The 26,088-nt window shown below is 29.9% G+C and overlaps 2 protein-coding genes across 4 annotated transcripts; one reads left to right on the top strand and one right to left on the bottom strand.

Moving 5' to 3' along the window:
• Nucleotides 1-844: 844 nt before the first annotated feature.
• Nucleotides 845-18,746, top strand: otp (orthopedia). The gene is made up of 6 exons (XM_035084512.1): nt 845-1,360; nt 3,033-3,170; nt 4,196-4,377; nt 15,491-15,671; nt 15,791-15,970; nt 18,170-18,746. Exons 1-6 carry the CDS (start codon nt 1,315-1,317, stop codon nt 18,496-18,498), a joined length of 1,056 nt encoding a protein of 351 aa, XP_034940403.1. The 5' UTR covers nt 845-1,314; the 3' UTR covers nt 18,499-18,746.
• Nucleotides 18,747-20,155: 1,409 nt separating this feature from the next.
• LOC118067664 (peptidyl-alpha-hydroxyglycine alpha-amidating lyase 2-like) lies at nt 20,156-24,158 on the bottom strand. 3 transcript variants are annotated; one of them, XM_035084518.1, is made up of 5 exons: nt 23,657-24,158; nt 23,337-23,529; nt 22,213-23,235; nt 21,889-22,116; nt 20,156-21,456 (listed from the first exon to the last, which is right to left on the bottom strand). In XM_035084518.1, the coding sequence occupies exons 1-5, from the start codon at nt 23,753-23,755 to the stop codon at nt 21,257-21,259; spliced, it is 1,743 nt and encodes a 580-aa protein (XP_034940409.1). In that variant the 5' UTR covers nt 23,756-24,158; the 3' UTR covers nt 20,156-21,256. The 3 variants fall into 3 exon arrangements, with proteins under 3 accessions (XP_034940409.1, XP_034940410.1, XP_034940411.1); XM_035084519.1 differs by having other exon boundaries at nt 20,157-21,444; XM_035084520.1 differs by lacking the exon at nt 20,156-21,456 and adding an exon at nt 21,495-21,809.
• Nucleotides 24,159-26,088: the final 1,930 nt, after the last annotated feature.

Below are 26,088 nucleotides of genomic sequence, written 5' to 3'. Positions count from 1 at the left end.
ATAAATACACTGGGAGTAAGTAGTCTGCAATAAAACAAAAGGGATAGGATCCAAAGAGGAGTATATATACGATAAATAAAGGAAAAAGGATGGAAACAAAGATAGAGTGTAAAGGGAGGTAAAAAAAAAAGAGAAATGAGAGAAAACAAAGGCAGGGTTGGAGGAGCAATCTCTTCTTTGGCTGGGCCATTCGTCCCTTGCAACCACCCCCTGATGAAACAGCTTCTATATACTTTGTTCTTTCTCTATCTGATGCTTGGTTACGGCACACGCTGACGATGAGTCCGCGCGCGGTACGTTCGCCGTCCATAAAAATAAAATTTCAATAAATCTCCGCGCCGCGAACCCAGTGGGGCATCCTGAGGGCGGGCTACTTTCTCATTGGAGGGTGGTTTGCAATGGTTACGCCTACTACATATATACACTCTGATAGAAATGTGGATACCAACTTGGATCACACTACTTCTCTACAACTTGCAGAAATACGCACTTTTACTTCCTTCTTCATATCCCAAATGTTAATCCCTAAGCAGTGGAAAAAATTTCTTTTCATGCTTATGCCTATTATTTATTTATGCTTTGAAGGTATTTAATTCTTTATCGTTTTTTGTTGTTTTTGATTAGTTTTTTTGTACATTTAATTCTCTGATGGGAACAAGTTTAACTTGATTTTAAATTCAGGACATTTGGAATTGTTTTAATAAGTTTTTTTCTTATGGTGATTTATAATGAATGATTAAATTAAATGGTGAAAATAATTAAAAAGATTTTTATGATAAATAAAAGCTTAGTAAGAAGTTGAAAAAATTTTATCGAGTAAATTTGAAAATGAGAAACAATTTATTGTCAATAAAAATGTATTTAAATAAGTATAAATGTTTATAAAGGGCGCATTAAGTTTATCTACGCTCCTGAAAGAGCGTCGAAGTCAAAGGATAGCTGCGATTTAATATCACGCCCACGAGGAAGCACATTTGGGGGTATATAGAAGGGAGAATGTGTGAGTTTGCGTGAGTTTGAGTGAGAGAGAAAAGCCGTGCGCTAGTAGGTAGTCCACGGAGTGAGTCAGACAGAGCGCGAGGGTGTAAGGGACAAGGAAAACACTAAGAGAAGTGGGGAGTTTGGATATGGCAGCCGAACAGTTTGCTGTTTGCTTCCCAAAGGTTCGGGCCGCTTGTTCAACGTGTCGACTATATCGGGGCCTCGATTTCTTCGAATCCCGATTTTGTTTCTCGCGGTTATTGTTGATATTAAAGTGTTACGATTGAACGAAGATTGTCGCGGGGTGTGCAGGAGTATTGCTCCTGGGGAGGGATGCTCAACAATATTTCTGCTGGAGCTTCCATTCATGGCATTACCGGTAAGTTTGCTGTCAAAAGTTTCTGCTCCAAAATCAGTTTTTTTTTAGCAATTAATTCTGTTGGAACGTCAATGACAATCAGACTCATTTTTAACTGCCAAAACTAACAGTTATCTTTTGTTTGTATCAATGATTTATCCAACTGACAACAGAAAGTTGACGTCAATGTCATTTTTTTTAAAAAGCACAATAATGTTCTTGCAATAAACTCTTAAGAAATGTTGATTCACAATGATTTCGTTTTTTTATTTATTAATAATCGTTGTTCAATAATTTTTTTGATAATTAAAAAAAAAACTGTTGATAATTGTTGATAAAATTGAAATAATTATTATTAACATTTTAAATTAATTTTGTGGTAAAATTTTTAATTTTTTTTATTAAAAAAACTATTTAAAAGCTCACCAACAAAATATTTTGTTTCTAAATGTTTTTAAAAAAATTGCAGGCTTTTTTAGGAGTTCATAAGTCTGTTAGTTAATTAATTATTATAAAAAAAAAAAATTGAGAACTGTAGTTATTTCTAAAACAATAATATTATAATTTTTTTTTTAATTTTATGAGACAGTTGATAATGTATGATATTTGATGTAAAAAAAATTGCACGATATCTTTGATGTTTATCAAAGTAATATTGTGATCAAAATAATAGAAATGATGATTGTGGATGAATAACTCAGGTGCATTTGATGAAAGATGGTGCAAAGTGTGCACGAAAGAGTGCGACGGTAGATCAAAGGAAATATGCCGAATATACTCGTGCCTCGTGTGTGCCTCGTAAAACTCATCTCCACCAGCCTCCCAATAAAATCTAAATAAAACCATCACAAAAGCCGAAGGAAATAAATATATAAAAGGTGAAGTAGAGGTACCCAGTCGTAAAGGTTCATTCATGTCATAAGTTTCAAGATTATTTTTACATCATCTTCATTGAAACAAAGTCCTCATGGTGGTCGTTTCACATAAAAATAATTTATTCAGTCTGTACATCAGTCACTTACAAATCTTCCCAAACATATTTCGACATCTGATGACTGAAAAAAATTTTCCTCCACTTATTTTTCAAGTAATTAATTTTTTCCTGAATTTCTTTCAACATAGATCAGCTTCATAAAAAGCTTTGGCATGAAATAAAAAAAATTGCAACAAAATTCCATTTAGTTTTAAGACTAAACTAGTTCATTACGCAACTAAGCATACCCGACAAAGCACAAAGTAACACTTAACTATGATTTTTTTCCTTCTTTTTCTGTTACTTCATCTCTTTCTCATCCATATAATGAAGTGTGTATAAGAAGAGCGACCTTTCAACACGACAAAGTCCTTCTCCCTCTTGATTTCTCAGTCGAACACACGCGTGGTGAAACATGTGAGTCCTGTGATGAGATCGTGGTCTCATATATTTGCTCGCCTAGAAGCAGAGGCCGGTGACGATTCTCACACCTTAATGCTAAGTGACCTGTACGTCCCTCGCCACCGGTCTGTCGGCTTCTGCTCCTATACAAATTTAAACTACAGACCCGACGGGGTTGTGACTGCCGACGCTTGTCGTCGACATAAGAGGGAGAAAAAGAATTTTTTCAAGAGAAAGAAAAAATAAGATTTTTAAGGCTTTTTTTTTGAGATATAAAAAGCGAAAAAAAATGTGAAACAAAGTGTCCTTTTTGTGTAGGAGCAAAAGATCTTCATGCGCAGGAGCTGAAACACGAAAAATTGGACGGTGTCCTGGGGGCGAACCTGGGTGGAGGTCTGTCTGCTGGTGGAGGGCTTACGCTTCATCAAGAATTAATAATGGGCATGCCTGGAGCAGGTAAGAGTACTCAGGCTTTTTATTGTTTATCGTACTCTATAAGAAACACTGAGGAAAATTTTCATTAGATACTCGACGCATTTTTTATTGATGACGATTGTTATTTAATTACATTTTTGTATTATTATTATTTTATCAATCTTTTTTTTTTGTTAAATTATTGAAAATTAATGGTAATTTGTTATTTATGATACAATATTGTTGAATTACATATGTTATTTTGATTAATTTAAATAAATTAATTGATGATTGAATTCTTTTAAAAACTTAACCATCTACAAAATTCAATTGTTTTATTTTTATAGTATTTGTTTTATTGTTTAAAAATTCCTCTGAGCTTCTATATAATTGTAATTAAAAAAATGATTTTAATTAAAACAAAAACATTGGAATCTTCAATGTTGTGATATTGAATATTTGTATATTTTATTAAACAAAATTGTTTTTAATTAACAATAATAAGCTTACTTTACATACAAAATATCAAAAATTAAAAAAATTATTGCAATTCCCACAGTCAACAGAATAATGATGTTTACAATTCAAGAAATAATTAGTTTAATTAATAAATTAGTACTGATTGAGCACGACTCAAGAGCTTTTTAAAGTGAATAATAAATTACTTAATCAACCATATCATACATTTTTCAATTCAATCTTTAATTCTTTTTATTATTTTTTTTTAACTATAAAATTTTCAGGAACATTCATTGAAGTTTAATGAAATAACCTCAATTTTTTTTTGAACCTTTACATAATGTCATAAATTAATATACTTAGCAAGCTTCTAGTACTCCATACTATTTAATAAATATAATGAATCCTACATAATTAATCTTTAATTTTATTTTAAAATGATAGACTATAGTTTTTAAATTCTTTAATGAACTTCTAAATATAGCAATAAAACAAAAAAAAAATAATTAATCATGATAAAATTTATTTAATTTCTTTTTTTACTCTAAGACTTATTTTCACTCCAAACTCCAAAACTTAAGTAACACTGATGAATTTTTTATTGTAAGGAAGTGCAGCAGCGATCGGCCAGGGTGACGATAAGCCAGCAAAGCAGAAAAGACATCGAACAAGATTCACACCTGCACAATTAAATGAGTTAGAAAGATGTTTCGGTAAAACTCACTATCCTGACATTTTCCTAAGAGAAGAAATAGCCATGAGGATCGGATTGACTGAGAGTAGAGTTCAGGTGAGTTTAATCACTCCCAACATGTATATTAATATTATTAACCGGAAATATCTCCATCAAAGTTCCTTTAATAATCTCTTGATAATTATAAATGTCTTGAGTCTTTGCATCATCTTTGCAAAGTCTTGGAATCAATTGTCACAGCCTACCGTGGCTTTTGTGGATTAAAGTGAAACTTGAAGTTGCTAAGCTCAGCTTCTATCATGGGGTCCAAATTCCTGTGGGTTTCTACTTGCTTTTGGTCTCTATTTCCAAGCTCTCCTTTTGTGAATAGGAAACCGTAATTAGTGAGAAGGTCAATTTTAGATTTTCCAGATGATGAATATTATTAATTAAATTTCATCTATATAGAAAATATTAAATTATGTATTTATCAATAGACAAATCTCTCATTGAGTAACTAAAGTTTTTTTTATTATTGTAAATATTTAATTTTATCGCATTTTTATTATTCATTGAATAATTTATGAACAAATGAAATATTGCTATCAGTGATCGAATATAGTTATTTAATTTCCATTAATTCATTCTAAAATCTAACGCTAAATAAATTATGAAAAAAATCGATTCAAAATTGAATTTTCATTATATTCACTACTTTTATATTATGTACTTATAGTTTATGAAAAACGGAAGTTAAATTAACTTTTGACTGGCTATCATTGGAAACATTGCTAAGATTTAATTATAGATTTACCAAAGTACCTTTTACAGTTCAATGCATTTGAACATGAATAAAAAAATTATGTGGCAGTGTATTGAAAGTATTTATAAAATTTTAATTAAGCCATTGAAAAAAAAAGCTTGATAATAAATGCTAATAAGTATGCAATTTAATCAATTGTGAAAGAATTTAATTAATTTTTTTTCAATACTGCATTGATATCTAATTTATAATCAATTATTTATTCTTTTAAAGTCATATAAATACTTAATATTTAATTTCTAATATAATAAAAAATATTTTTCATTGAGCTTAAAAGTAATTGATTTGATTGTCGTAAAAATGATTATTATTTTTTTCATTCTTTTTCTGATGAGTTAATTTTGAATTAATGATGTTTTATATCAATAATATGACATGCTTGGATACACATGATTTTTGAAAATGAAATACGTCACAGAATAAAAAGCTCACGCACTTGGAACAGCTTTCTAAGTCTCGGGGGTGCGTTGAGAAAATGTGACGATAATAGAAATTCATGAAATTTTTATTCGCAAAACTTGAAGCGTCAGTCAAGCCGAGCGCTGTCCGCATATAAAATAGCTTTACTCCTACACATTTTTACTTTTTGTAATATTTTCATACTTTGGAATATACCAAAAGACATGCATCCAGTATAACGAGAGACTGGCTGACATGAAGTGATCAGCAAAATGCCTCTTTTAGCAGAGGTTTTTGTGAAAAGTAAATACTCTTGTATGATGGAAAATAAAAATTATGGTGATGAATAAATACTGAGAATTGTTGTAATGAATTATTAATGAAGGAATATAATCAATCAGTTATTTCATTTGGAGTCACACAACAGAGAATGAAGAAGGATTAAGTGAAATAAATTCCGTAGTTTGTTACTTTCAATCAATTTGTAAAATAAAAATAGTGTTAGTAGCTAGGATTTTATTATTTGATGATAAATATTAAAATTAAAGGACATTAATGCAGTGATTTTGGTAAAAATTCTAGGACAAATAGTTGCTAAATTTCTTTTTACAGCAAAAATAAATATGCTAATTATGAAAGAATAGGTTTTTGTTGAGGAAATAAATTATAACAAAGCAAAAAAAAAAATATAATGAATATTATTGTCTGTCTTTTACAATTGAGAATATAACATTTTTTCACGAATCACTCTTGATGTCTAACTGCATAATTTATTTAAAACGCATGCTTTATAAAATTATTTTTTAACATTTTCTGACTTTCATTACTACCTCAACATATTAATAAAGAAAAAAAAGTCAAATTTATATTAAATTAAAAAACAGTAGTAATAAAGTCCCCTAATCATGCAAATATTTTTTTCACATCTTCATTTTCAATGTCAAGGATGGAAGACGTTGAATATCGTTCTTTGATTTAGCAAAGCAACAGAATAAAAAAAGGTGAAAATGAAAATGAATCGACTGTGGAAATAAAATAAAAACGATTGAGGGACAATTTTTGTACTTCCAAAGGACGAAAAGACCTCGAAAGATACGTTGAGTTGGTTGATGTTACTGACGAAGAAGTTGCATAGTTAGAAAAGACGGAAACTGGCGAGAGAGTGGAGGTTAAAAGAGAAAAGGAGGATGAGAGTAGCAAGGGAGTGTAATTGAAAGAGGTCTTCCATCGGTGAGGGAGATAGATATCAGAACGAACGAAGCGTTTCCAAGGGAACGTGCCGCGAGTACTCACGCTCAGAGGGTTGGAGGCACCAATCCGGCTGCGAGGAAGAGCGCCGGCGCTCACTGCCACCGTGCTATCGAGCGTCGGCTATCAAAGATTTCTTGACTTACTATGGCGGGTCGTGAATATTTCCCATAAGAAACAAAAGGGTTAAGATTGTCTTAAAAATTTATCTCCATTAAATACCCAATTTTCTGTAAATTACCATATGAAGAGTTTTTCTTAATGAGGGTAAATATTAACATTGAGTTTACATAAAGATGCTGATGTTTTAATCATTTGATTATTGACTTTATTTATTTTTGTGATTGAAAAAGAAAATAGAGTCAACAGTTGGAGACTTCTCTCTTAAACTGAATCAGTGAAAACTACTGTGATTCAGTGAATATTTACTGATTGCCAGTGTCAATTATATCACTGAAAGAAACAGTCATTGGATTGGCACTGGATATCAGTAAATATTCACTGATTCAGTTTAAGAGAGTTGGAAAATAAAGAATTTCCTCATTAAATGATCTGTTAATTTTTGCTGCTCATTAATCCTGGAGAAAATTTGATTTAATTGTGTTCAACTAGGATTTATATTAATGCTACTGTTTATATGGAAAAAATTAACAAAACTATTTTTTATATTTGTTTAGAGAATTTTTAGTCATAATGAATGAAGTATAATTTTCACAAAGGTCATAAGTGGATTGTTAAGTACAGTTTATGCTTAATAAACAATTAATTTGATTATAACATGAGAGATTTATGAACAATAATTATCAAGAGAATGAAAAATTGATATAGAATTAATACTAGTAAAGAAGATTTGAGATTAAATATTTTAGAATGTTTTGCTTTGATGTTGATAACATTTTAATGTTTCTAATGAATAACAAAGTTAGAATTGAAATTATTTAAAAAAATTCTAATATTTTTCTCCAAAATAAAGAAAATTTTATTGAATTATGCTAGCAATTTTACTACTCATAAAAAATCTCAGCCAAGTTTACCGCAGCTTTATAGCAAATGTACTTCATAAAAATTGCAGTATGTAACAAAGTTATGATTCTTATAAATACATATTGTTATGCTCATAATGAATACTTATGACGTGGAACAATTCTATTTCAATATTAGATTCCAATAAAAGCTAAAAGAATATTCAATGTTTACAGAGTTGTCTCAGCAAAAATAGTTGATAAGTGAATAAACCAATTAATAAGTACTTAAAGGTTATTAACCAACAATTGTTCCTCTATTAAAAATAGAAGCATAACTACATGATAAATGCATTAATCTCTAAGCTTGATCAACGTTGATTTGAAAGCTCAATATTTAAAGATAAATTTCTTTACAATGTTACTTTTATATTGAAGTAGTTTAAAATATTCAGATATTTTCGTTTGTTTTATCATTTTAATTATCCAGAATTGAATATAAAATAAAAATGTTGAATATTGTCGTCTGAGAACTAAAATATTCATAAAGTTATGGTAAAAAATCACCTGAAACGTCAATTGCTTTGAGATGAAAATTTATATGACATTTTAGTATTACTTGGTCACACTTTAATCAAGGAAACAGTTGGAGTGTTGATACATTCAATGATACTGTGGTAGTAGACCATTTTCCGATACATATATACAGATAAAAGTGTATTTATATTTACGTATATATGAATTCGATGACTTCTGGTTTACTCTCTATGACAGTAATCAAAATCAATTAATCGGAACGAGGGTCTATTTTTAAATTATACTGCAGCACAGATAGACCGAAATATAAGCAAGTCCATCAGTAGCACATTAACTATGTAGATTTAAATCTGTTGGATGCTGCTATGACTGTCACAAACTTTTTTTTTCCGTTTACATTTTTTTATCCACTTCACTATATACTGTTTGTCATCCCTATAACGATCTATCTTTTTCATCCATTGAAATAAATGAAAATAGGATTTGAGAGGATCCTACACATTCCCACTTTGATTTCAATATATAGAAATTTTTTAATATTTTCACATTCAATGTGATTGAAGTTATTTCGAGACGTATTCCATAAAATACTATTCTACGTTATTTTATGTGGCTTAATATTTAAAATATTTTATCAGCTCAAGTAATTTTTAGTCTATGGACATTCTTATGATGATTAGAAGAATTATTTATTCAATAGATATTTAAAAATGACATTCCATTGATTATATTGGAAAACGAAGTTTAGATCATTCAACTCTTCATGATGCTAAAACTGGTATTTTTTAGTATGGCATTTATGAATCAAACGTGAATTTTTACTAGAGGTGAACGGTCTTATAATTGAAATCCTTGATTGTCAGGAGAGGATTTCATGCCAAACAATGAAATGACACTTTACAATCATCGAAACTTCATTCGTCCATTCGAAAATTCACGTTAAATATTTCCGATAGCAGTAGAACATTTTATTAATTAAAAATCAATACAACGTTTTTTTTTTTTCGTTTCCATTTTCATTATTCAATTAGAAACAAACTTTTCTATTATTGTTATCATTATTATCTAAAATATTCTAAAATAAAAATTCATAGTCCAGTTGCTTGAAATGCCAATGTTTGTCAATGATTCATTAGCAAAAATAGAAAAACCTTTTAGAACCAGAAAGTACTTTTTTTTATTCCATGTCACGAGTTCAATTGGTGATCATCAGTTGGATCTTTTATAAGGAAAAAAAAATCTTGTTTTAATTTTATTAAAATTTTAATCTTTTATTTGTGGAGAATCCAATTTATTTTTAACTGCTACAGAAGCATGTCTGAATCATTACATTAACTCTAAGCTTTAATAAATGATAAGTCGTTGTCTGTCGTTGGAGCCGATGGCTTACTGAAAAAAAATCATGCTTTTGGTAGAAATTTAACGTATGAGGATAGATGAAAAACTACTGGAACAATGTAAACGACTATTATAGCTAATTTTTAAAAGTTTTTTCTAGTTATTTTCTCTTAAATTGAATCAGTAAATATTCATTGACTCTCAATGTCAACTCTACCATCTGACAATGAATAAAAACTTACTAAAATGTCAGTGACTTTTTCCTTTACTGGTAGAATTGACTCTGAAAGTCTGTGAATATCCACTGATTCAATTCAGAAAGTTAAAAGTTTACTTAGATAGCTGTAATTGATATCCATCTTGCTGTCAAAGCTATCCTACACGTGGAAATCATCTTTAAGGTGCTAGCTGTAACTATCTGAATAGCTTCTAGATCTAGTTGACCTCATATCAGTTGAAGTATTGCTCTGCAACATCACCATGGATTCTTATAGACTGGTTAGTTAAATTCTAGGGACATGGTTTTGCTTCTGAAGCTATGCTTTTTTCCAATGTAGCAATAGAGGTCTAGATGAAGCAAAAGGAAGCTGTAAAAAAATATTTCATAAGGATGATGGCAACTATTGGGCAAAAGTTTAATGCAGCTGTATGCACACGATTTAAATTAACTGGTAATGAAGTACCGATTAAAATTGCAATCGTCCAGCGAAATAGAACTCATAGCGGTTGGCAGTTAACGTCTGCTAACAGGGCATTTAAGTTAACTACCCCGGTAGATACTAACTGCGTCGTTTCTAGGCTGAAGGGTCCTCTTTCGATTACTTCTGTCTACAATTTTATGGCACACGATTTCGCATCCTCAATCTATACACCAATCGCTTCATCCACTTCAGACTCTTTTTCTCCCTCTATTACCAATCGATATACGCATTATCCACTAATTTATTCGTTAAAATTATCTCTGATTATTTTTCATTTCTATAAATATACGAAAATCGATAGTGCAAGAGGAAATGAAAGATTGGCTTACTGACTTGAAATGGTTAATGAACTTCTGGGATGGGAATGACCTAAAGTCACATATGGGGTGGAATAGATGTTGCATTGCTCTCAAAGTATTCTCTAGAGGATTCAACTGATGGTAGTGTCGTTTCCAATTCTCTAGAGACAGGCTAGTGTCTGCAAAAAACCAAGTGTCTAATATTTTATTGCTATTTCGATTCAAAAATGATTTGATTTATTTTTAGTGACTACACAGAGAATTCATTTTAAGAAGCTTTTAACTAAAAATTATTAATATAGCTTTTATGATACAATTATTTACAAAGAAACTGAAATAAAATATAATACTTCATTTAATTAAATAATTAATTTAAAAATGAAGATACTTGTTTTAATTAATAAAAAATGCCTGTTAATTATTTCTTTTATCTTAATATAAAAAATTAACAAATATTATTTATTAACAATAAGTAATTAGTCTCATTTAGTTTCTTAATCATTTCTTTTACATATTTTTTAAAAATAATTGTTGGTTTTTTTTTTTATAAATTAATAATTAAAAATATTAGTAAAATAAACAAGCTAATAATTTAATATTTTTAGTGGTAAAAAAAATTATTTCTAATTTTTAAAAAATTAATTTTTTTCCAATTAAAAGTGACCTTTTTTTTTTAATTTTATTTAAGCTTCTCACCAAAGTATTGTTAAACTCATCATTTGTATTATTATAATATTCACAAGCCCATATATGAGAAAAATGAAAGAAAGATACACGAGGAAGGAAAAAATAACGAATAACGTCTTGGGTATGCAACGGCCTATGCATTTTAAGGGAGGATGATTTTTAATGCGGTATAAATATGCATAGGTCGCGATATTAGCTCTTACGTGTCGTCGTTTGAAAAATATAACGCGTATAATGTACATAGGGGTAGTCCAGACAGGGAAATATGCTTAAAGTGGGTGGCAGAGAAGGAAAGAGAAACGAGGAGAAAAAATAAAGATAGTGAGTAAAAATTTGTGGTATGAGAATAGCAAGTCTGAGGGGTTGTATATAGAGAATGGGGATTCTCAATGGATAAACTGTGTCGTCGCGGTCACCCAAGGGAGCATCATTCGACGCCCATTTGGTTATGATGTCGCACCTACTCCCCTACATCGAATTATATGTCTATTCCCTGCTTCAAATCCTCCAGATAAGAAATCACGTTTATAAACATCAATAAAAGTATATTAAACTGCCGATTAATATTTCCAATTAGCTTAACACACATTTTTTATACGTCATTTTTCAGTTTTTATTTTTTTTGTAGTTGAAAATTTTTTTTTGTCATCCTGGTTACTGATTTAATTGCTTTATTTGATTAGTTTTATTGGCTCGATTTTATTTTTCTATTTTTCAATGATTGGACATTTTTTTCTACACAATTAAACATAAAATAACATCTTGATATTATGCTTTACATTGATAAATCAAAAAAAAAAAATCATTTATTATCAAAAGATTGGAATTAAAATTTCAGAAAGTCTTTTATTGATAGCAAAATTAATCGTTTGAACTGAAGAAAAATTTGATCTTGTTTTTATTTATTGAAAAATTGTCTAAAAATAGCAAACATTTACGAAGCAGTGATTGCAATTAATTTAAAGACGAGCTTAAAAATATAGGCAACAGTATTGCCAGGTGTGAAATAATAATAAAACATAAATGGATCAACTTTATGAGGAACATTGCACGCGAGACTACAGCTTAGATTTTTATAGTTTTCATTTACGATCTTTTACTTTTCCGTCATCTTTTCAACTCCGATGCATTTCTGATGTTTGTCGAATGGTGGTAATTTATTTAGTATCTCTCAAGAGATTATTTAAAAAACATTACAGAGTCCAAAGCATTTTATATACCTAGATATTCTAGTAGAGAAGCTATTTTATAGCCTCATAAAGCTCTTCATCATAACTTTGAAAATCTCCAAGACGGTTTATATACTTTTCTAACGTTTTTCCTCTTGGTTTCTTGTCTAATCGATTATCGAGGGTCGTACGAACGCTAATGGCTCCGCCAAAGACTTTTTCACTGGACGCATACAACATGAGAGACAGAGGAAAGGCATCAGAAAAGCTAGAGAATGGGAGATAGTAAGAGAACAGTAGGTGGTCTAAGAGGTAATGCGTCTTGCCACCCTCCAATGGGATCGTCCGACCGCTATCATCAATCAGAAGTCACCCCGCAAGTTTATACAATATTTATTCTCATTAAATCTCACCACGTCGTCCCAATAGAGGAAAGAAAATCCGAAAAGCGTGTACTAGTTTTGCACATTGCCTTTTTACTTATTTCTATGAGAAAAAAATACATGTGAATCAATGAATTGTTTTTTCTCATGAAGAAAAACTAATGACAACGATCAATTGATATTTTTACTTTTTAAAAAAATATCTACAATCAAAAACATTTTCTTATTTTAAAATAAACTGTTTAATTTTTGTTGATCATAAATTAAAAATTATTAATAATTGATGTATTATTGATGAGAATAAATTATTTAGAACTGAAAAGTAAAGACTCTTGATAGATTTAGCATAAAAAAAATTACAGCAGATTTCAAAAATCGTTTCAACTATTCAATATAGAATTCTAGGAATTTTCAGCGACTTTTATTGATGCTAAGATTCCCTCAGAAATTTTTTTGTCGAGAAAACTCAGCGATCGCTCAATGGCGAAGTGGAAGCTGGTGCGATATGTCTTGAAGCTTCAAACAGATCCCGCCGCTTACCTTGATGGCAAGCTCAATTTATATCAGCGTGTCCTGAACCCCTTTTACGAGACCTATCATCCCCAAGCAGAATAAAAGACAAATTCAAGCCTTTAAACTTTTTCAGTCAAAGAATCTTTTTTATTTCATTATTTATTCAACTATTTGTAAAGAGTATTTAAAATAAAAACAATTTAATCATCAATCCCTACCTGATGAGTTTAATTAGATAATCGATATTTTATTGCTGTGCTCATTCAGAATGGTGATTCAATACTTCCAGGTGTTTTACCAAGTAGAACATCTGCCAGTCAAAAGTGATTGACTAATCTTAACGAGCATGATTGTTCTAATCATCAAAATCATCATTTCATAGTCATTTTGACTATCAAAGGTGTTAGCTTTGTTCTGATAGCCTTCAAAGTTTTTATTAATGGAGTTGACCAAGGAAAACTTATAGAATCAAACATGTAAACTTTGGAAATTCATCAATGATCAAGAACAAATATTTTTTATAGCAATGCATGTTGGAATGTCGAATAAACTTGGCAATAAAAAATGAAAGGGTGTGATTTGTTCCACACCTTCCAGTTATCTTTCATTGTCTTGAAGCTCATCGTGCAACAGCAGCGAATTATCTACGGGCTTTTAAATCTTTGCTCTAGTGTGAAATCATCAAGACCGCACCCAACAGGATGAAACGAAGGGTGAACAGAAGAATTATTCAACAAGGGATGATGGTAATACGAGTTAAAAAAAATAGTATGACTGGAGAAATATTTTTAAAATTCATTTCCTTAAACCATTTAAAAACATTAACAGACAACAGAACAGTAGTAAAAGTAAAATTATTCTAAAACGAATCTAGAAAGTGTGGAGAACATTAATTAACTAATTGGTAACACTAAACAAAATTTGATTAATTATGCTAATTTTTTCCTAGAAACAACAGAATTATGACATTTAAAAGTGAAAACTCTAGTCAACAAAAATATTAGAATAACTCTCATTCATAAATGATCGTATATTCTAATATTTTTCATGGAGAATTGGAATTAATTGAGCAGAGTCTCTCTTCTGTTGAAGAATTAACGTTATTTTATCTGTGAAAATTCACATAGATAAAGTTGTTTAATAAAATATAATTATTCATTAGTACTAATATTGCCATAAGTACAAAGAATAAATCCATGTAATTAAAAAAATGTTTACTGAAGACCTTTTAAAGCTTCTCATTAAATGAATGTAGTAAAATAGAAATGATGTTAGCCACGAGCTCAAGGTTAATTTTGAAATGAGATGTTTTGGTAAACGTGGCTAGCACTTGAAACAAACCAAAGATAAATCGTATAAATCCAATTAGACTAAAATAATCCATGTACAATAGTGCAGTGCAATGTGTACCAACAGTAGTAGTGCACAAGTCAGCTCGCGTGCTAATGCCAAAGTACTAATTTATGGGGAAAGCACATACGAAATGGCACAGCGAATGTTGAAGCAGGAAAGGGAAGGCCAGTAGCCATGCAAGTGTTGGAGATGTACAACGCACACAATGCAGTAGCAATGGTGAATGAGGAGGCTATATTGTTGAGACTGGTGAGAAAGAGGGTATAGAGATTGGGGAGTGAGAGAAACAGAGAGAAGGGCTTTGCATGCGATATCAATAAATCAAGTTGCTGGGACCCCAGCAGCTTAGGGGGCACTACGTGGCCAGAATCAACAGCTCATAACGTTGGCTAATAGCTTCTAGCGGGTGTGTGGGGCTTCAAGATATTGTAGTAACACCAAGGGACACCTTATCGTTTCACATGATACCTTATACCTTTAATACTAATCACCAAGAATGTGCTCATAATCTTTATGTATATTTTTTACAATCTTGTAAATATTATTTTAATACATAAATTACATTTTATGATAAAATGTGAAGTTTATTGAAGTAAAAAAGAAGAACATTTTTATTATACATCTTTTAAAAGTTCATTTCCTTACTTGCTTCGCTACTTCAAAAAGCTCTTTGAAAAATATTTTTATAATTAATGAGTTTATAATCTTACAAAGTTAATAATATTCTTATTACAAAAATATTTAATTGTTAATCATCTTTAGAATTTTTATTAAAAAATCTTGGAATAAAGATATTAATTTTATTTGTCTTATTCTAGGTCTGGTTCCAAAACCGTCGAGCAAAATGGAAAAAACGTAAGAAGACAACGAACGTGTTCAGAACACCAGGAGCTCTGCTACCGTCCCATGGACTTCCGCCTTTCGGGGCGATGGGTTCAGATCTTTGTGGAGCTGCTGGAATGTTTCATGCGCCTGCCGATCGATGGGGAATGGGTCCAGGTGAATTAACTCATTAAGATTCTTATTGCCATATTTGAAAATATATTTTAATATTTAATTAGCTAATTTTCATGAGTTTAAAAATTTTTTTAATAACGACTGCTTAATTACTTTATCAGGATTAGGTCAACTGAGTCAAGGAAGCATGGGAATGGCAAGTTTTGGGCAAAGTTTAGGCCAGTTAAGTCAGCAGACTTCAGGAAGTCTTGGTTCTAGTCTGGGTCTTGGTAACTCTGGTCTGCCAATCAGTAGTCCATCTCAAACAGTTTACCAAGCAAGTTATGGACTTAATTCACTTGGTAATGAATTCTTTTAATTAAAATAATGAATAATAGCTATGAAAATGATTACAAAAATTAGATAATAAGTGAATTAATTATTTGTTTTATTAATAAATTAAATAGAATAGCAAGAAATAAAAAATTCCAGGGGTCAGCTGTGAAACGAGGCTGCATGTAAAGAATTTGAGACAGAAACATAAAGTCCATCGAGTTGTATTTGCGCAGTGAGACCTCAAGGTGGTCGCACCTAGGTGTGAGATCTTTCGCTGTATGTTTACCATAACATCCCGATGCAGTCTGTTTTTTTATTCTTTTTTTATGTTTTATTTTTTTTCTGCTTTAAACACTGTCCAACAGTATCCATTTCATATTATTACTTCCAAAAAGTACTCGCAGCAACGTGTGTTCAAAGTTGATGAACCTCCAAAATTATTCACGATTCACAGGAATTGCTGTTTTTTTCACTCACATTCCATTTTTTAGTTTATTTTCCCATCCATGTAGATTTGTTCTTTTTACATCTTCTTCCCTTACTTTTTATTTATTCTTCTTCTGGTATCATCCATAATTTTTTTGACCATGGTTACACTTTTCGAAAAATAACTGGATGTACTCAACTGTAATACACATCATACATTATTGCGTATACAGAACGTGGTGTCAATTATCACAAATTATCGCCACAAGGAAGCAGTTACTTAAATTGGTCGCAGTTTTTATGACTGGGATAATCATTAAATTGCTACTTGATTCTTTTTGGCTTCCAAATATTCCATTGCAAAATAACTGAATGTATATTCAATAATAAAATCCAATCCAATTACATTTTATTCAATAGCATAAAAATTATTTTGAATCATTGAAATAATATTTCATGATCATAACCATTCCCCTGCTTAAGTACTTCAGTTTTTATTTCAATGCATTCCAAATTATTTCAATTAAGAATGAACTTAATTAATGATTCCATCGAATTAAATATTGTTACAACCGGAGTTAATTTGTTTAAAATTTCTGATAATAACAATAATGTTGATGATGATAATATCATGGAGTATGTAAAAAAATTATTTAATTTTATAAGTATTCAGAAACATTTATTTGCAAATTGTACAAAATACTTGAGCGTACTTTGGAAAGCTTGGTAGCAGAAAGTATCTATCGAAATACATCCTAACGGATAACGACTTGCGCAAATAGCTTTTAGAACGGGGCTCCATTTTTTTTGGTTTTCAATGATGATTAGCACTTGAGGCGCGAGATCATATGCTACGAGAGTTATGTATATATTCTCATCCGACGGCTACTGAACGAGACTCTACTCTATGAACTGTTAATTAACACGATTTAAATTTGCCGTCATGTTTCAAGAGATATATTCTGTCCTTTACAAACATCGAACACCTCATAATGTGACTTTAGAACTCATAAAAAGTCATAAAAGCGAAAGAAGAAAAGTGTAATAAAATAATTTCATATTCACATACTGGACTTTCCGAGACCACCAAAGAAGATATCCCCAGAAAGAAGGAAATTTTTTAAGTCTCACATCATCGAGTTAATTTTTTATTTCAGTTTCTTCTAGTGAAAGTAAATCCTTAGTTTTCTCTTATTAATATTTTGAGATATGAAATGTTTTACATGGAAACAATCAGTTATTAGTTGAAATTATTTTAAGAAAAATTTATTAAAAATGTAATATAACAGACTAATTAAATTCAATAGAAATAAGCACTTGCTTCACTTTTTAATGGTAATTAAATAAATTAATCTAGACTCGTTTAAAAAAAAATCTTCATTTTACTGAGTTGTTATTGTGAATACTCCAAAAACCATGTCATGAAATAATAATGAAACAAAAAATTAATAAAACATGTTGGACATATTTTAATATTTTTATGCTAATTTTTGTTTCAGTTTTTTTTTTTTTACAATAAAAATAAACCTCAACTCTTTTTTAAAAAATAACTGTATAAATAATTATTCATATTAGTTAATTTGAGTTGTTAGTAATTTAATTACAACAATCTTGTTAATAATACAATAAAATTAAAAAATCAATAGAGCTCATAGGAAACGTTTGATGTACAGAGTGAAAATGACGATGTAAAATTTCAATAAATATCAAAGAATTGTTCTAAAATATTCAAAAGAATGAAAAGAGAGCACGTGTATTGGTGATAGTGAGGATTAAAGAGGTATTTTTTTTTGTTGCAGGTGGAATTCACGTGACGGCGTCCCGCGGCTCTCCACCAGGTGCTTCGTCGACGGGCGGTGGCCAGGGTGGAGGAGGTTTAGGGGGTAGTGGAATGAATTGCGGACAGGGCTCGCCGGGTGCTGCGTCCGGTAGTGGTGGTGCCGTTTCCTGCGTTGGTAGTGCGGATGGGAGTGCCGGAGAAGCTACGGATTGGAGAGGTGCGCACAGCATCGCGGCGCTTAGGCGTCGTGCTTCCGACGCCTCCCAGCAATACAGTCCTCAGCCACCTCCACCCTCTGGCCCACCACAATACTCATCCCATGATCTCGAATACAGTTCAGTGTACTGAGAATAAAATCCACAAGACTTGCAGGAGCTGTAGGAAGGCTACTCTAAATTTATTCTGGAGTTTGCCAAGAGTTATGCAAACTTACTAAGGAAAAATAGACACGACTTATTTGCACTATGACTGAATGTTTTGTTTCAATTCAAAGTCTACAGTCGGTAATTTATTTTTATTTTATTTTTGTTTAATTAATTTTTTCTTCTCTTCGGTTGGAAATTTTTATTTTCCTTTTTTATGCCGATTTTTATTTATTTTTCAAGTCTTTAAAATTACTTATTACGAATATTTGCAATGCAAATATTCATGGAGAGATCAAGGTAGTTAAAATAATCAAGATTGTTGTATATATAAGAAAGTATTTGAAAATATACTAATTGTTTATCATTAGTTTCTAGATGATTTATTGAGTTGAAAGTATTTTGTTCTTTTTAAATAAAAAAGAAAAGATTATTGTGTATAGAAATGACATTAAAGTATCTTATTTTTTATTTGTATTAATGAGTTTTAAAATTACGTCTTACTCCTTATTTATTTCAAGTAGACTTATGTGAAAAAAATTTTAAAATAATTTAATAATATCGATCCCATTGAGATAATAAATATTATTTCCTACGAATATTTGTAATGCAAATATAAGAGAGAAACTTATTGATTATTTAAATGATTAAAACGATTTAATATTCAATTCATGGTATGCGATAAATTATTTTCATGTTAAAAATAATAAGGGCTGATGTAAATACAATAGAATAACACCAGTGCAACTTCTCATATGAATGAAAGTTTATGAGTTATTAATAATATGGTAATCCTTAGAAATTTTTAATAATTTATCCATTTCTTAAATAATTCATCAAACCATCCATGAAATAAAAAATTCCCGAGACATAATTAATTCTGCTTCCAAAAATTAATGACGAATAAACAATCTAATAATTTTGTATAGTGAGTCTATCAAACAAAAATTGTTACCATTATAAAAATTATTCGAAATTATTATAAAAAAACTGCGGCTATAATATTTACAATGGAAAAAAGAAATAATTGAAACCCAAAGCGTATTATTAAAGAGTTTAACATCGTTTCCCGTGTTATATTTAATTCCTAAATAAGTTATTCTATATTATTACCCGTGCATATTAAATAAAAAAATCTAAGAAATAGAGAATTGGGTTGTTGCCATATGAGAAAGGCAAATAATTTTGTAAATAATATATACATTTACTGATAATATTTAATAATAATGCTAATATTAATTAATAATAATATTGATAAATATATAAAAAAAAATAGGTATATTTAGTAGGTAAAATGATAAGCAACATAATTAAAGATTTAATTGAAAATGAAATAAATTGAAACGTGAGTATACTTCGACATTGTGATATTATAAGGACTAAGGGTTTTTTTCAGCCTGCAGTCTGCTACGGTATTACAAGGGTAGATAAAGTTGAAAAAATTAAAAATTAACATAAAAATAAATGACGAATAAAGCAAACGATTGCTATAATAGATAGAATCAATACCGTCAGTAAAGATTAATTATTCTAGTTACGAATTTAAACAATACATTAACGAAAAAAAAGTAATCGATTATTATAATAAATTTAGGCAGTTGTCGATGTATTATTACGAATGTATACGATTTTTAATGTACAAAAAGGATGGTAGAAGAGTGTAATAATTTTTTATTCAATCTTCTCCAACTTTTTCATTTTCCTTTTCGTACAGATAAAAAGTAGAATTATTGACATCAATTTGTGTTTTTTGTCATCATCAGCAGGGTATTTCTAAATTAAATATAACACTGTTGATACGTGCAATGATTAATTAATAGGATTTTTGTTTAGATTTAAGAAACAATTAATAAAAGTTTAATTTTGTTTTTGAATGCGACAGAGAGAAGTGAATTAATGAATGATTTTGATCGTTGTATAGTTGTGTATAGAGGTCAAGTAAATGTATAAAAAAATAAATAATTAACGAAATATTCATATATTTATTCTCTGAGTCTGATGGTTGTGGTATTTATGTACTAAATGCTTTAGTAATGAACGTTTAAGTAGCCTGTAGTCTTTTAACATTATATGAAGATACGTAATGGGGTAATCAACGAGTCACTTAACACTATTTCGCGTTAGTTATCTTCGTAAGCAACTCGTCCAGACCATTCATTTTTTTTATTTTCACTTTTATGTTCATTTACATTACTAATACCGTTTGAAATCACTTCATTCATCTCAAACATTCATTCATTCCCTTATTACTCACGAGTCTTTCAATCAAACAGACATTATAAATATTGGATTTTATTGAAAATATACGTTTTGTTACAATCAGAAGATAGACAGATATAACTTTGATTAATTTTTGTTTTTGTGAGAGGAATAAATATTTAAAATATCTTAACTTTATGAAAATAATTCATCAAAATTATATATTCATTTGTTTTCATGTTTTTAATTATTAATTAAATACCTTGAAAGCCTGAATTATTGAAAATAATTATTTTGGAATTTGTATCGATATGTCAGTAAAACCACACTTTTTTTATTCTTCAAAAAATTAGTTAAATGATAAAATTACTGATTAGCTTTCTTAGACTAGAGAAAGTTTCAAACTTTAGTTATATTTCACACAATAAATCATTAACGCTTTTCTAAGTTAATTACTGTGTGACTTAACAACATTTATAATTAATTTAGTTTTTTATTTTTTAATTTTTTTTTTTTTTGATTTTTTAATTTTTAAGACCATTTAATTATATAATAAGACTGTCTTCGACATGTTCGTCATCCGTAGTTTCTGGCTCTGTACTCAACTTACTAAAGTCTCGAGTATTTGGTCTTTTATCGAAAAGGCGGAAATTTTTTGTTTGTCGAGTATCAAATAGACTCGAAAGTTTAAAGTTATCCTTCCTCTCGTTCATCCAATAGTCCCTTCTACGAACTAATAAACAGCCTGTTTGAAATAATAATTTCAACAGAAATACTAGATTATTGATATTATATTATATTGATCATATTATCATTGTTTTATTCAGAATATCAGAAGCTACATCACAGAAAAAGTAAAATTTTCTAGCATAAAAAAAATTATACATAAAAAGTTTAAAGTTCGTAAAAAAACTTAAAATAAAAATATTGCGCAAATCCTCGAAAACAATGTGTACTTGATAAATAATAAATAAGTACAAATTATAATAGTGTAAAAATAAAATCACTAGTGCTTATTAAAATATAAAAATTAATAATAAATTATTTTAAATAAACTATATAGAAGTAAAAGAGAGTCATAGAAATTTGATCATGCAACTAAAAAAAAAAAAAATTCTGAATTATTCGACTAGTTTAGTGAATTCAACACTTCCTTCTTCAATTCTGGAAAAACTACCTCGTTTTTTACACCGTGCAACGATGGCTGCAATTCCTACGCACAATCCGATAAGGATCATAATACTGACGACGATTGTCATAATCAAAGTAGTTAAATTCATATGCCCTGATGACTTCTCATCTGAATTATCTGTTAAGGGAATTAATGAATGATGAGACTTTGAAGAATTAGCGATTGAACTCTTTAGCTTGGATACATTCATTTTTATTTCACGGAAACTTTCATCTAAAAAAAAATATCATAGTTATTAATTTAATTCCACAAATATAGATAGTTTAAACATACATTTATAGAATAAAATTACAAATGATTAAATTTTACCTGACAAGAACCGATAAATAGCATGATTGTAAAGCTCTGGTACATAAATCTCACTACCGTCATCAGAAACAGCTATATCATGGGGTGCGATCATGTCACCATTAGGTCCAAATTGCGATATAACATCGCCGGAGTGAACATCAATTACAAACCCTCGTACATGGAATTTATTTGTAGAGAATGGATCAGGTCCATTAACTAGATAAAGTCGTTCCCTAGCATAAGCTACTCCATAAATTTTTGTACCAATAACAGGACTCCTAAATTCCTTGTGGAAGGTTCCATTCCCGGCAAAATAGCACAGAACTCTCCCATGCTCTCTGTCGGCAACATAAATGTGGTCACGATCATCAGCAAGTGTGAGATCATGTGGTATCGACAGCGTATAAGGTGATAAAAACTTGTTAAAAGTAAGAGCTCGGCCAATTATTAAAATTCTTTCACCTTTGCTGTTAAATTTAACTATTCTTGAATTACAGTAACCATCACTCACAAAAAAATCTCCATTTCTTGCTACAGCGACTGCTGTTGGTTTACAAAATCTTTGATTATCATTTCCAGGTACAAAAGCTTCTCCCAAAATCATTGAAGGCTTGATTATACTTTGACTAAAGAGAACTGTCATGGAAATTTCAGAAAAATCTTCTTGTGGGCTATTTTGAAGTTTCTTCAATTTATCTTTATTTTTTTCAATATCTTGTGCGTTGAACTTGAACACCTGATGCATAGCAACATCAGTGATCCAGTAATTTCCTTCAAAATCTATTGTCAGTCCATGTGGTAAATAAAACATATTTCTTCCCCATTCTAAAATAACTTTTCCACTCTTATTAAACATAATAATTGTATTATCCTTTATAGGTCCTTGGTTTCGGTTGAATACATTTTTCAGATCAAAAGTATCTTGACCCCATATTCGTTCTCTCCTGCAGAACAGAACTATATTGCCATTCAGATCCAAATCTACTGCGGATAGTTGGCCATAATCCAAGTTTGCTCCCCAATTTTTATCCCATTTGATATCTAAAAGAATAATTGATAGGATGTTAAATTTAATCGACTGTAACCGAGTTGATCCGTGAATGAATTAAGCTCTAGCATAGATATAGGACTAAATAACTTACGAGGATCCAACGGAGAAGTTACATTTAATTGATTTAGCTGTTGAGTCGATTGAATTAGTGGCAACTCAACATCTCTCAAAGGTGTTCGGCTCCAAAGAGATTCACTTGGTGCTTGTATAGGTTCATTGACATCAGAGTAATCTTCGTAGTCACTAGACTCGAATTTCGTTTCTGGCAAATGTTTTCCTCTACGCTGATAACAAATAATAATAAGAAAAATTATTACACATCTTAATTAATGGTTTGATGTCGAGCTATTTATATTTTTTAAATTATAAGTAATTAATTAATCAAAAGATATTATTATTATCAACAGTTACCTGTAAACTGAAGAGATCCTGAAAATCCCCTTTAGTGGAAATTACAGCAGTAAACAAAATCAATATACAGCATAGAATGTCAAGTCGATTGTGCGTCATCTTTATTCCAAAACTTCATGAGGATTATTTTGTAACACCAGTTGATTTACTATCAAACTTATGAGTTTTTAAAATAAAATAAACTCTATAATTAATAACCAATATATTCTCTCACAAAAATGATTCTCATTACTTGTTAATAATGCGAATATTTCTATTTTTTTAGAAAATAGACTTGAAAAAACAGCTGTTGCACTGTGTATATTCTTAAAATTGACTGAAAAAATCTCTGATTATTTTAAATTGCACCATGAAAGTTTATCAACTTATGTAACAAAATAGCTTGAACTTATCTTTCTATCACTATAATTATAAGATAACAATAAAAATGAAATAATTACTGATAAATACACGTTTTTAAGCGAAATAATGATGTGTGCCTACGGACGACGCTAAACTACTAAATAGACTTCTATTTCAGTTACCTGTATTACCAACGCAGCAGTTATTGATTAATACGATGTAATTCTTTTTTTTCCCGCAAGAGGTCACAAAATGGCTCATTGGCGTCCTCGATGGCGTCATCATTGCATAAAAAATTGAACGGGTCGACGCTTCGCATCGTGGGAAAGCTTTTAATGAACAAAAAGTTAATTTGTAAAGGTAATTTAATATTAAAATATATGAAAATGACGGTAAAATACGTACGAAAGTAATTTTAGACGATTGTAAATGGGATGAATGGTATATCAAAGAGCTTTCGGAACAAATAAATGGATTTGAGTTGGAAGGATAAGTAGGTCAGGTTGAGCCAAACTTTTGCGAGTAAATTTAGTACCAAGAGAAGTTAAAATAATTGAAAAATGTTTCCAAGATTAATTAAGCTCGATTGTGTTACGCTTTAAAGGGTTAGGTCGTTAGGATATAGTGACACAAAGATTCACAGGGGAAATAGATGGATTTTCCTCAAAACTACAAGTAGGTCGCAATGTTCCAGAGTAATGTATGCCTCCTTCCTCTTCTATAATCCATTAGTACACGGTAGGTTTACAACAATAGTTTATAGTTTAGTTCTGTAGTTCAATTATGGCAACAGTCTGTCGAACATGACATCAAACTACCGACTAGGAAATCATTTCTAAATAATAATAGGCATTGCGATGTTGAGAAATAAAATAGTTTTCTCTATTGTTGACAATAATATTGACTTTCAAAATAGATATGTTCCTGAATACATTTCAATGTTGAAACAATATTTAATACGAAAATAGTTATCTCTAAATGATAACAAGTTTCATCTTCAATCATAAATGTATTATTATGCCATCGAACATTTTGCTGATTCTTTTTCAGAATATTATTAGACATATGTCATCATGACTGCTATTATCATCGTAATCATTAAAATCATCTAAAAGTTATAAATTCATTTCATTACTGTAAACCTGTGATAAAAAAAATTAAACTTATTTTAAATAAAATAATTTACATAATATTCATGAATATGTTTAAAAATTTCAGATAATATCTTGTGTGAATGACATGATGCACCATTGGTTGATGATTATACGTAATACGTCGCTGGGAATGCTTGAAGACACTTAGTCATATCAAAAAAATTCCGAGCCAGTAGTCGTACACGAGCACTTAAGATATCAAGCAAATGTTTGGTAAGGACATATTTATAGCTAAATTTAAAGGAAAAAAAAGCTACGGGGTCTCAAGATTTTTATTAAATATGATCATTGATATTTCGTTTATCTCTTACAAATTCGTTGAAGCTTTTAGCTGATAATCACGGACCACTTACGAGAAGTCCTCAACTTCCTGAATACTAACTATGTGTCCAGTAATTTAAGCTCTCAAGAAATACTTGTAATTCATTTTTATTTAATTGAATCTACTGAACGTTTTGGAATTTCCAACGTAATAACATGCTTTAGTAATGAAATTCCATTAATAATTTAACATAATTGTAGTGTATTTATTATTAACATTATTAATCAATGTTTGAGTTAATCAATAATGCTAGTGTATTAATTGATACTTATGTTAAATTGAGCATTTTTTTAATTTCGCGAATAACTAACAAATAACCTAATATAATGTAGAATAGAATTAATTAAAAGCTTTCGTTAAACGCAAATTGATTGTTTAGGCATTGAAAAGTATAAAAGCAGGAGATAATACAAACAATAAGACTAAAGTATTGTGTTGGATTACAGTAACTGTTGAATAGGATAATACCTTATAAAATTCAATGATTACATTCAGTGGATTACAATAAATACAATAAGTTAAATGAGTTTTTCGAATAATATCTCGAACAACATTCAGCTACCAATAAATTTTCATTATTTTAGTTATATTATTCAGTAAAATACAACGGATAG

This window comes from Chelonus insularis, unplaced genomic scaffold (assembly GCF_013357705.1).
Source record: "Chelonus insularis isolate UGA/USDA-ARS -01 unplaced genomic scaffold, ASM1335770v1 contig_395_pilon, whole genome shotgun sequence".
In the NCBI taxonomy this organism is placed as follows: domain Eukaryota; kingdom Metazoa; phylum Arthropoda; class Insecta; order Hymenoptera; family Braconidae; genus Chelonus; species Chelonus insularis.
Note: the sequence above shows the minus strand (reverse complement) of the source record. Positions and strands in the feature narration are given on the sequence as shown.

Excerpts from the sequence above, each read along its gene's own strand:
- LOC118067664 (XM_035084518.1), bottom strand. The coding sequence starts at position 23,755 with ATGACGCACAATCGACTTGACATTCTATGCTGTATATTGATTTTGTTT. Across the intron at positions 23,236-23,336 it reads AACTTCTCCGTTGGATCCTC|ATATCAAATGGGATAAAAAT; the intron begins GTAAGTTATTTA and ends TTATTCTTTTAG. Across the intron at positions 21,457-21,888 it reads TGCACGGTGTAAAAAACGAG|GCTGTTTATTAGTTCGTAGA; the intron begins GTAGTTTTTCCA and ends TATTTCAAACAG.
- otp (XM_035084512.1), top strand. The coding sequence starts at position 1,315 with ATGCTCAACAATATTTCTGCTGGAGCTTCCATTCATGGCATTACCG. Across the intron at positions 3,171-4,195 it reads AATGGGCATGCCTGGAGCAG|GAAGTGCAGCAGCGATCGGC; the intron begins GTAAGAGTACTC and ends TTTTATTGTAAG. Across the intron at positions 4,378-15,490 it reads TGACTGAGAGTAGAGTTCAG|GTCTGGTTCCAAAACCGTCG; the intron begins GTGAGTTTAATC and ends GTCTTATTCTAG.